The sequence below is a fragment of the Delphinapterus leucas genome, chromosome 1, assembly GCF_059928025.1.
Source record: "Delphinapterus leucas isolate spDelLeu-1000000601 "Yukka" chromosome 1, BTC_Dleu_Yukka2, whole genome shotgun sequence".
NCBI lineage: Eukaryota > Metazoa > Chordata > Mammalia > Artiodactyla > Monodontidae > Delphinapterus > Delphinapterus leucas.
Window position 1 is genome coordinate 148749816 of NC_143129.1, and position 12660 is coordinate 148762475.

The 12660-nt window shown below is 41.6% G+C and overlaps 1 protein-coding gene across 6 annotated transcripts in view; it reads left to right on the forward strand.

The window, feature by feature from the left end:
- FAF1 (Fas associated factor 1) overlaps nt 1-12660 on the forward strand; it is a 487383-nt gene that overhangs the window by 459643 nt on the left and 15080 nt on the right. For 3 of the 6 annotated variants that reach the window (XM_089922958.1, XM_089922986.1, XM_089922998.1), the window contains one exon: nt 8193-8348. The exons of 2 other annotated variants lie outside the window; for them this stretch is intronic. In XM_089922958.1, the coding sequence (XP_089779084.1) occupies nt 8193-8348 (156 nt within the window). Of the gene's footprint in view, nt 1-4940; nt 5332-8192; nt 8349-12660 lie in introns of those variants that run through there. One more of the 6 variants, XM_089922966.1, reaches the window with a different exon arrangement.

A 12660-nucleotide genomic window follows, 5' to 3' on the forward strand; every position in this document is an offset into this window, starting at 1 on the left:
CCAAGGGTCCTCTCCTAGTGGAGTCACACAGGATGAGCTTAATTCCCCTAGCAGTGGTTTGGGACAACACATGCGAAATGTTGTCAAGCAAGGAAGCTTTTTAGGGACTTAATGCCCAGGGGCTTAGTTGGGGGCTGATTATATAAGTACCCTCTGCCTGGTACATACCAAATTCCAGAATCCGAGAAGGAAAGCAGGTGTTCAGCATAACTATATTGTTTGCACAAACGATTTAAGGTTAGTGAGCTACTCTTATCGGTTCTGAGAATAGTGGGAAGTCTCCTAAAAGCCAAGTTCCCAGACACCAGCCAAAGGCTGACCTTGTAAGCAAGCCTTTCAAAGAATAGCAGTCAGGCCTGCTATATGTTAACTCTTTTCTGCAGAGATCATGCCTTTTGCTCTTGACCGAGGCATCTTTACAGAAAAATTATGATCAGTAGGAAGCTACACACAGAGTAGTATTGATACTACTATAGTGCTACACACTATAATATTGATCTCAGTTATTTATGCTTTTTAGGGATCCTGGACTCAGCCAGTTAAAACAAATTCCATTAACCATTAAAGTCTGTCTTAGAAAGCCAGATGGCTTCCTCTTTGAGTTTCTGTATTAACCCTTTTTCTCACCTTGCCCAAGGCATCGGATCAGGTACAGCACAATTCTAGCCAAGATGAAGCTGACCTGAACATCTTCCAATACTGAGGCAGTGTCATGATATCAGGGTACACACCAGAAGTACAATCACAGAGGGCATTCGTGGTACCCCTGGAAACAAAGTTTACAAGTGTTAGAGCACCCCAAGCAGGACATACATTAGTCAGGGCCACTGTGATACCTCCCACCATTGGGTTCTCAGTCAGCAATTTAGTTCAGCCCTTGGTTTCAGAGGGACTGCCTAAGGCAGTCTCAGTTTTGCTTATCCGTGACACCAGTTCACTCACCTCATGAATATAGACGGCATCTGGAGGTGTTCTGTTTGGAAGTTAAGGAGCTGAGGCCACCTCCTGCTGTCTCATAGTCACCACTGTCATGTGTGATTGCAGACTCAGCAGTCAGTTTGAATTCAAAGCACTTGCAGCAGCTTGGAAAGGCAGCATGGGGAGTTTTCCTTCAGGAAGAGGGGAACGTTTCCAGGAACAGTTTCGAATAGCAAAGATTTTAACACTTTCTTCCTCCCTTGCACCCCCGCTCCCCCGCCAGGTGCCAGGATTTTGATTTGTTTTGTTTTTTCTTCTTTACAAAATCATTTTGTCTCCGCAGTCATAATTTTACCTTTTTTTTTTTTTTTTTAATGATTATCCCCTACTTTCATCCAGACCTTTCCTCAGGAAGGACTGTATATGCAACAGGGCCAAAGAGTTTTATAGAAAATCATTTTTATACGGCTTAACCAGAAAGGCACATCATGTTTAGGAATTGGTTAGTACAAAATCCTTAATTATGAAAAATTTTCAAAACAACTTTATATAACCTCCCATCCTTTTTGTCCTGTTCATTTATCCAGTGAGCAGCCTAGAAAAGATCAATCTCTTTTTGAGAACAGTTGCATTTAATAATCAGACTGTCTTTCTAAGGTGTGTGCTCCCAGAGAAAGGTGAAAGGAGTAGAGTCAAGCTATTTATTAGTCCACTGTTGGAAACTGCAACTATTCTGGGAAGTTGAACACAAGTCATGAGCAGTGAGACATCTCCCAAAGGAAGTTGAAAGTCCATTCTGTCAAGACTGGGCAAGGAGGTCACACTCCTTGTGATATGCTCTCCCCCAACTTGCAGGAATGCGTTCAGTCTCTGCATCAAATATAAACCCGTCAGCGTCTTGATTTTATTTATTTATTTTTAAAAATAAATTTCTTTATTTATTTTTGGCTGTGTTGGGTCTTCGTTGCTGTGCGGGGGCTTTCTCTAGTTGCAGCGAGCGGGGGCTACTCTTCGTTGCGGTGCGCGGGCTTCTCATTGTCATGGCTTCTCTTGTTGCGGAGCACGGGCTCTAGGCGCGCAGACTTCAGTAGTTGTGGCACATGGGCTCAGTAGTTGTGGCTTGCGGGCTCTAGAGCTCAGGCTCAGTAGCTGTGGCTCACGGGCTTTGTTGCTCCACGGCAAGTGGGATCTTCCTGGACCAGGGCTCAAACCCATGTCCCTTGCATTGGCAGGCAGATTCTTTTTTCTTTTTTTTCTTTTGCGGTACGCGGGCCTCTCACTATTGTGGCCTCTCTCGTTGCAGAGCACAGGCTCCGGACGCACAGGCTCAGCAGCCATGGCTCATGGGCCCAGCCGCTCTGCGGCATGTGGGATCTTCCCGGACCGGGGCACGAACCCGTGTTCTCTGCATCGGCAGGTGGACTCTCAACCACTGCGCCACCAGGGAAGCCCCAGCAGGCAGATTCTTAACCACTGCCCCAACAGGGAAGCCCAGCAGCTTGATTTTAGATGGTCCCATCAAAAAACAAGCTCTTTCCTGTTGGCATTTGTATGTGACCCAGAAGATACAGACAACATCCATGATGTGTTCACAATTTCAGGCCCCACCCAGAGGTATCCTAAATCTACAGTGGTCCCAGAATCAAAGTCCTGTTCATTGAGCCTATGCTTGCTTGCAGTTCAGCACAGTACATTCTGATGCTGAAGCCACTCACAGCAGTCAATATCAGGTCTGGACAGTTAGCATTTGTGGAGTTAGGATTCCAATAGAAGTCAACAACTTCTCTTCAGCAGCAGCAAAGCCAAGATGCTATAGGGACAGACCGCTGTGTTACAAGTTCAAGTGACAAGCAGGCTTTCCTAAGCCCTTTTGGTCTTGTCCAAATTTACCTACTCAAAAATATGCACAGTATGCTGGAAGATCATTAGCCTCTAAAGATCAGACATCTGATTTTATAAGTACCATTATCAAACTAAAAACTGCTTTTTAAAACTCCCTACATGTATCTCTATCTGGAGATTGCCTCTCTTGTCTGTGTTGTCTCCCTTTTTCCAGAGCTTCCAATAAGCAAAAATCACTAGTTCTGGAGACTTGTTCTGTTATTCAAAGAGTTTAAATTCTAACCCATTCACCAGCAGCAAAAAGCAAGGCAAAAAAAAAGCAAGGCAATCGTGTTCTACTAACACTTTCTTTGCGGCTTTCCCTGATTGAGCTGATTCCTTTAGCATTTATGAAATTAATTAGTACTGTATAATGTTTTATATCAATTTTACCATATACCCAAATGTAGTAGCCACAAAACAATTATTTTTTTAATCCCCGCTTTTTTTCCTCATTGCAAATTTACTTAACCCTCCAGCAGTAAATTTAGCATTTAGAAGGATGATACTAAAGTTGCTGGGGGAAGATCCCTCCTGGAATGCAAGGGAAGTCAGGAAGGGAGCCATACTAGGTTGCTGCAGCAAGGGTAACAACAGCCAACTGAAGAAATGGCTGAAGTATTTTTCTCCCTTAATTTTCCCGCTGGTTTATCTAAAATTGTGTTTCAGTCCAGGGAACTGATTTAACTTTTTTTTTCCCTCCCACTTAAAGGAGAGAACAGTACAAACTTTTAACATTTTTGACCCATCCAATCTCTTGCCACCTGGAAAAGAGAACAAAAACCAAAGGCATTACAAGGCTGTACCTTTTTTCCCTCACGTTAGCCAGTACAGCCAAAAAGCAGTCAGGGGAGCCAATAAACCTACTCTCCTGGAATTGGATCTATCATTTTAAAATTCCGTGAGGTAAATTTTACCTCTTAAAACAGACCATCAGCTAAGCTGCTGTTTCATACCATGGACAGATGACTCTATATCCACCCAGGCACCAAAGGTTCATCATTCCCTGCTTCTTCATCCTTTTTTTCCCCCAAAAAACAGTGCTTCCACCATATTTTGATGAGCCAGGTTAGGCTTTTGAATCCCACTTCTGACACCATCTGTTGGGCAGGGGTCCCAAGACCACTCCAGAGTTCCATGATTCCATAGCAAAACTCAGCATGTAGTCATACTCACAGCTGTGATTTATTACAGCAAAAGGATACAAAGCAAAACCAGCAAAGAGAAAAGGCACATGGGTTGTCTAGGAGAAACCAGGCAAAGCTTCGAAGGGTCCTCTCCCAGTTGAATTACACAGGATGAACTTAATTCCCCAGCAATGATTTGAGACAACATGTGAAATATTGCCAAGCAAGGAAGCTTATTAGGGACTTCAGTGCCCAGGGGTTTCACTGGGGGCTGATCATGTAGGTACCCTCTGCCTGGTATATACCAAAATCTCAGAGTCCCAGAAAAAAAGCAGGTGTTCAGCATAAACTATGTTGTTTGCACAAGCAGTTTAGGCACAGTGAACCACTATTATCAGAATAGTGTGAATCCTCCTGAAAACCAAGTTCCCAGATGCCAACCTTGTAAGCAAGCCTTTCAAAAGAATAGTCATCAGGCCTCTTCTATGCACATATAGTTTTATTTTTTAAGATAGTCACATCTCAAATTCACTTCTGGGGTTTACTACTGGATATGGAGGTGGAACTCTGTAAACTGGGAAGCTTCTAAGCATTTGACTTTGCCTCTCATCTTCACTTGTAGCAGAACTTAGTACTGTAGTGAAGGGTAAAAGTAGCTTCAGAATACTAACAGGCATCAGTTAATCCTGTATTTTCAAAGGAAACTTTCAAGAGGACCCGAGGGAAACTCAGTCCCTGGAGACAGCCATCTCCTACTTTCTAGGGTACCAACATATTCAATGTAAACTTGCCCCCAAATCTGTAGTGGTCTGCTCAGGGCTCCTGCAGTTGTTCTTGAAGCTGCAGCTACTTTCCCTCACCACAGAGATATAATACTTTATCCAAACTGGCTACTTAAAATAAAGGGGGAGTTGTTGGTATTCATTTTTCCTTGCTTGTCTTATAAGCAAATATAAATCAACACTGTAAGGATGATTTATTTAACAGTACCTCTTCTTTTCAATCACATTTCAGAGGCATTGTAGCCTGCAACAAGAGTATACATGGGCCTGGAGTCAAATGGACCTGGCCTCGAATTCTAGATCAACTTTTCACTGAGTGATCTTAGAGGGATTACTTAATCTCTTGGTAAGATGAGAGTTAACAGTATCTACTTTAAAGGGTTGTTGTGAGCATTAACTGAAAGAATAAATGTAAAATGTTTAATATATATAGCATTTAACACAGAGTAAGAATCTAATAATGGTAATTGGTATGATGGTAATGGTGATTATTTCTCTCTTCACTCCCACTCCATCTTTCCTATCCTTATTTTTTCTTTTGTGTTTTGGTTTCAAGAAGACAAGGAATCTTTATCCACTGTTAACTGTTTGGAAACTACTAGCTTTTGCAGGAAGGATGTCAGTCTACCTTACATGCCCAATAACAAAAGGTTGAGGGGGTGTTCAGGTAGAAATATCTAGAGTTTAATATCTGCATTCTGTTTTACCAAGACAGCAGATTTCTTTCATAGTTGGAAACATTCCTGAATTAGTTTATGATATTTTTCCTAGGGTCAAAGACAGGCTTATTTCCTCATGGAGACTTACTTCATTTATGTCAGGGTCCTCTAGGACTTGCTCTTTGTAAACTCAGTTAGGGCAGTAGCTATACTGTCTTATTTGCCTTTGCACCCCCTGTTTCTGACACAGGGACCACACAGGCCTATCACAGAGTAGGGGCTCCCTGAATTGTGGGTGGATGGAGGATGGGTGGATGGCACACACTGTGGAGGATGTGATGATAATTATAACATGGCCTTGGTCTACAAGGCCAAGTCTGGTAGGGGAAATAAGGCAGGAGATCACCCTAGCAGGCAAGTGGCACATATCACCAAACAAGGCACAACATGAAGCATACGCAGATTTGGCTGAACAAAAAGGTCTGTGTCAGGGGTGCAGATGGTAGCGAGCAATGTACCTGAAGCTAAGAAATTATAATTTTATTCTGAAGGCTGTGGGAGCTATTGGTTTTAGAACTGAGTGTTCCAGTCAGTTGCTATGATTTGCTGTAGTTATGTTGTATAAAGTGTCACAAACACTAAATTAGTAAATACTCAACCATTGCCTCAGGGGAAACATAGCGTTAAATTACTATGAGCCTCCGTTTTCATCAATCAATGCATAACCTTATTTTATGTGTGTTTCTATTTAAAGATGCTTTATTTAATATATAATGTTGATTAATTAATATTGAACTCATGGCCAACAGTACTACAACTCATGCCTAAATGAAGCTTATCTAACACACACACAGTCTCCATAAGGCACATCGCAGCCTTCTTACACTTAGGAACACTAGGTAGCACTTCAGCACTATGCGTAGGGGCCACTGACTGGGGATTGCACACAGTTTGCTATGACTGAATTTAGGATATGAAGTTGGGCATGGAGGAAAATGAGATAGGAGATGAAAAATACTGGAGAGTTTTCTTTGCATTAATCCAACAAATATTTGAGTACCACTTATGCATAAGACATTGGGGATACAGTAGTGAATAGGCTAAACAAAGTTTTTGCCCTCATGAAACCAATTCTAGTGTAAATTTGAACTAGTTAAGTTAAAGTAGATGTTGAGCCTTGTATTACAGATGAGGAATTTAGACTTAGAGCTGTCAAATGTCTAACAAATTGGGTAGCTAATAAGTTGCAGAGCAATAGCTCCAGCTAGGTCTTTTGATGCCACGTTTCTGTTTTTTTCTCAAACCTGTTGATTATTTTTATGAGAAAGGATTAGAGTAGTGAGAGCCTGGGAAAGGGAAACCAGATAGGACTTGAAGTAGACAAGACCACAGGCTTATGGGAGTCAGAACTGAGATGACAGCATTGGGAATGAAGAGGAGGCACAGAATCATGAAGAAGAATCAGTGAGATCTGGTGATTGTCTAGCTATGTCAGGGTGCTGGGTAGGGTAGGAAGAAGGAGTTTTCAAAGGTGCTTAGAGGTTCCCAGCCTGAATTACTAGGAACATGCTAGTTACCATGTGCAGAAATCAAAGAAGACAGATGAAGACACAGGTTCACTTTTGGATTTCTTAAGTCTGAGGTGCCAGGAGAAAGACTAGGTGGTGCTTTCTAAAGAGTATAAAGAGATTTAAACTGTGAGACTAGTTTAATACCAAAAAAAAAAGGCCCCTGGAAGTAACTGGAGTAGATTTGAAGGAGATGAGGGACAGAGAGACAGTACAGGGCAGTAGTTAAAAGACAGAGTTGTGGAGTCCCAGGCTGAATCTCAACTCTGCATTTCCTAGCTTTTTAATCTTGGGCAAATTACTTAGCCTCTATGTAGCTCAATTTCCTCATCTATAAGAAAAGGATAATGATAGTACCTACTTCACAGGGCTGCTGGAAAAATTAAGTGATACTTGTAAAGCACTAGTATACAGTAAAAGCTCGGTATATCTAAGCCATCGTGATGAAGTTGATGCTAAGGAGAGGAAAGGATCTTGCTAACCCACAAAGGTATTGAGAGAACCAGTGATATTATATAAGAAAACTCATCATTGTATGCCCCTGACCAGATCAAAGGAATACACAAAGGAGTTTTTAAAATATGTTTGAGGTGATTGCAGGCATTTCATGGAAGCTGAGTGGAATTCAGAGCCTTAATAAAATCTACCTTTGCCCCTTTTTAACTCATTTACAAAGTACTTGGAACAGTGGGGGGTTATAACAATGACTAAAGCCATTTATTTTATGCCTATTATATGCACAATCAAGTATATTCGTTTTCTGAAAGATGCATATCACCCCCATTTTACAGATGAGGACACAGAAACTTAGAGAGCTTAAATTTTCAAGGTTGCACAATAAATATCAATACGAGTATTTGATTCCTAAAACCCAGGTTCTTTCCCTACACCATGCTGAAAATAAAATGGAGTGACTATTAGGATTGTGTAAAGGTATGTTGATGTATTTAAACCTTCCAAAGTCATTTACTTTGCCCCAGAATTTAATTTTATAACGGGCTTATAAAGCACTGTATCATTTGAAATTGCTCTATCTGAAATCAAATAAACTTTTTAAGGCTCTACATACAATCCAATCTGGCTCCATCTGGCCATAAATAAAAAATCATTAGTTCTGTGCTCAGTATTCCAGGTGCTTCTGCAGACACGTGTTGCTCGCTTGAAGTCTGTATAATAACCCCATTCTAAATACAAACAACTGCAAATGTGTATATGCACAGATTAACCTTTTCTAGACACTCCTTGTAATTTTCAAAGCCAGTGCTGGAGTTCCAGTGCAGTAGCGTGTGCATCATGATGCCAGATCCCCCGGGCCTCACTGCAATGCCAGTTCCAGCTCCAGCTCCAGCCCCTGCCTACTTCACCCAGACCACACCCTGCTCTTCACCCAGAACCAGGACCTCAAGGACTCAGGTTTAGTGTCTTTGGCTGAATCCCAAACCTGAAGATTCTTTTGATATTTCCAAACTTATTTCACTTTCCATCCTCTGGTTATAACAGCCTTGCGTGAACAGGCCTTCCCCATGCACGCATTTTAGACTGTGAGAACTAGAAAAGACCCTTATTTTATAGATGAGAAAACCAAGATGCAGAGAAAGAAAGTAACTTGATCAAGGCATAGAAAAAGCAAAGACACCAAAAGCAGAAATGGTTGACCCAAGTTTACATAGTCACAGAATGAGGGTAAGATATACATTTTTTTAAACAAAAAAAAGAATTGTACACATGAAGTCTGAAGTTATTTGGGATTATGTCTAATCCACCTGAATGTTCCCTAGTACAGTGCCTGGCACATAACTAAGCGACTAATACTGGTTTATTGTATATGAAAGTATGTCAGTAAAATGGTTAATTAGATTGTAGGAAACAGTTGTGCATATTAGAATGAGACAAGGAGGAAAGAGCAATATGTAGTTGACTGACACACTAGGGCAAGTTAGGTGTTTACCTTCCTTGTGCTCCCCTGCTGCCCTCTTTCCATATTGTAGCCCTTTACTGTTCTGAATTGCAGTGGGCCAATTTCTTGTGCGTCCTGCTCTAGACTCTACACTCCTTGAGGGCAGAGATAGTGACATGTTCACTATTATATCCCAGTGCCCAGCACAGTTTCTGACATTGTAGTAAACACTCAGGAAATATTTGTCTAGTAAATAAATGAGAAGAAATAAAATATTCCTACCCATTCATGCATCTACTGTTTTTGTATTTCTCATCTCACCAGGCAGAAACTCATATATAATTTATGGTATCCTGATTGTTGAGGAAGGCAACCATATATCTATATGTATATATATTCTTTTTCAGATTCTTTTCCACTATAGATTATTACAAGATATTGAATGTAATTCCCTGTGCTATACAGTGGTCCTTCTTGTTTATCTACTTTATATATAGTAGTGTATATCTGTTAGTCCCAAACTCCTGATTTATCCTTCCTGCCCCCCTTTACCCTTTGGTAACAATAAGATTGTTTTCTACGTCTGTGAGTCTATTTCTGTTTTGTAAATAAGTTCATTTGTATCATTTTTTTAGATTCCACAAATAAGTGATATCATATGATATGTGACTGTCTCTCTATCTTACTTCACCTAGTGTGATAATCTCTAGGTCCATCTATGTTGCTGCAAATGGCAATATTTCATTCTTTTTTATGGCTGAGTAATAGTCTGTTATATATGTATACCACAGCTTCTTTATCCATTCATCTGTCAGTGGACACTTAAGTTGCTTCCATGTCTTGCTATTGTAAATAGTGCTGCTATATGAACATTGGGGTGCATGTATCTTTTCGAGTTAGAGTTTTTGTCTTTTCCAGATATATGCTCAGGAGTGGGATTGCTGGGTCATATGGTAACTTTATTTTTAGCTTTTTAAGGAACCTCCAACAAGAGCCTACAATATGCTGCCTACAAGAGACCCACTTTAGGACAAAGGACGCACATAGATTGAAAGTGAGGGGATGGAAAAAGATATTTCAGGTGTTTCTTAACAGCCAGTTGTCGGCCTCTTATTTTGACATCTCCAGCAGGACATTCTCAGAAGAATGTAGTGGAGAGGGGACTAAGCTGGGAGCCAGGCAGCCTAGGACAGAATTTTTACTCTTCCAGCCATTTGTTGTGTGATCTCAAGGAAGGTACATACTTCTCTGGGTCCTGTTTTCATCTGAAATATGAAGAGATTAAGATAAGTGCTTTCTTAATCTTCTGTCAGCTCTGATACTATGTGATTCTATAATTAAATGACCTGGATATAGATAATACCTGCTCCATTGACAACTCTCTTCTGAAAACTAAAACAAAACCACTGGCTTTCCCGTCCTACTGGCTTTATTTAAGATCATCTCCTCTCACTCCTTTTATATGAGAATGTCTCTGTCCCAGGCAGTTTATGGGGACTTAAGCTTTTATTTACTGTAGCTGGCAGCTCCTATAAGCTGGGGCTTTGACAATATTTCACATTTATTTATCTGAGCCAGAGCTTAGGATCAGGTGGCAGTTAAGTCACTTAAGGTTATTCAAATGCATTGAAAATGTTGCTTAATAATTCAGAACCAGTTTTCTCTGTTTAGAGTATTAAAGATTTTTTAAATCCTTCTAATTATCCAGTTCCGACAGCAGTTTAAATAGACAGGGAAAAATCTGTCCCTTCTGAAAGGGCAACTGATGCAAACTTATTTTCAGTCCCTATGTCTGTGCAGCAGGGCTGACCAAGGTAAGAGCCAGAGAGAGTCCAGAGCTAGAAGACTTGCCTGGGTGACGTGTTGATGGTATCACTGGCGGGTTCTGCCTGCCATAGGAGTGAGGCTACGGGAAGAGGTCTGGGGATATGGCTTCTTTTGACTTTGGGTCGGTGGAGGCTTTAGGGAGGAGTGGGGAGCCTCCACTCAGTCATTCAGTAGGTCAGTCTTTCAGCAAACATTTGTTGAATTCATACTGTTTCCAGCAGTATAGTAGGCCCTGGGGATAGATAGCAATTAAGACCTCATTTATGCCCTCGGAATTCAGTGTAACTGGAGAGACAGACTCAGACAATTGCAAAATAACATGAGAGACAGAACAGACAGATAACTCAGTATGAGACTGTAGCTGATCCTTTGGGGTAGGTCCCCAGAAATGGGTTGCCTTGCCTGGTCAAAGTATAGGAGTATTATTTTAACAAAGGACAAAGTTGGCATTGCCTGTGCCTGTTTTCCAGTTTAAACACTGACCTTGAGTCTGCCAGCAGACCTTTAAGCCACCTTGTCTGAGAAGCGTAAGGGGAAGCAAGGTATTAGTTAAGCAAATATGAATTGGCCACATGCAGGGCAGTGGAATAGGAATATGATGGAGAGAGACCACAGTGAACATGTACGGCCCCTTTGTCACAGGAGCCATGGCCCAGTGAATCAGAGAAGATGCTCTGTCACTTAGGCCTGGTTTGACGGGAGAAGTAGCAGTTGAGCTGAGCTTTGAAGGATGTGTAAGTTTTCAACAGGTAGAACTGGGCAGAAAGGACAGTCCAGTGGTGGAAACAACATAAGCAAAGGTTCAGAGAAGAGAAGCACAAGACATAAATGGGGAATAGCAAACTGCTCTGGTCAACTGGAGCACAAGGTCTTTGAGGGGATAGTATTTAGAGATCACAATAGTAAAGAATGTTGGGGCCAAGCCACCACCACCCTTTCAAGTTTAGGCCCAGATTTTACTTATTTGATTTTTTTTCGAAAGAAAATAGAATAAATGTCTATTTTGTGACTTACTCCTAAAATGTTAATAAAGGCTTGCTCTGTATTTTTTTTTTTTTTTTTGCGGTACGTGGGCCTCTCACTGTCGTGGCCTCTCCCATTGCGGAGCACAGGCTCCGGACGCGCAGGCTTAGCGGCCATGTCTCACGGGCCCAGCCGCTCCGCGGCATGTGGGATCTTCCCGGACCGGGGCACGAACCCGAATCCCCTGCATCGGCAGGCGGACTCTCAACCACTGTGCCACCAGGGAAGCCCCCTGCTCTGTAATTTTTGATGTTCTATGATGTACATTCTCTGATCATTTTTTCAACAAGCACTTATGAGAGCATATAATGCACCAGATTCTTTGCTGGATGTTGGGGATACAGGAAACAGTCCTGCCTTTAAGCTATTCAGTCTTATCCAGGAGATGTTTGCATGATGACAGGCTGTGATGATGCTCATTGCAGGCCCATAAGGTGGTGCATCAGATGTCAACATCCTTGTTTAACAGACAAGGAAATTCAGAGGAGGAAAGGTGACTTCTTCATGATCACACAGTTGGTCAGAAATAGTATGCTAGGGTTAGGAGCCAGGTGTGTGGTCGCTCAGAGGGTGCTTATTCCCTTCTCTCCTCCTCTACTCTGAGGCTTGACCTTCTGTGGACATCAGGACTGAACTGATAGGAAACAAACATGAAGAAATTTCTGGCCAGGTAAAATGCTTATCTCCAGCCACCCTCAAGTACCACTTTCTTAACATCTTCTCTCCTAAATACTTTTGTTTCTTATCATGGTACTTTTCCTTAAATCCACGAGTTTGGGAGCTGGTATAAGTTTGGCATAGTATAGACGTCCACTGGACCAACCTTCAAAGAAAACACCTGCTCTGTTCATGATTCCTGCCTTCCAGTTTCATAAGCTTTGGGTGGGTGAAATGTAATATCAAAATAGCTCAGAGAGAGCCTTGGTAACATTTAAGATATTGAACGTGCTGCATCTGGTAACTAGAAAATTTAATGAT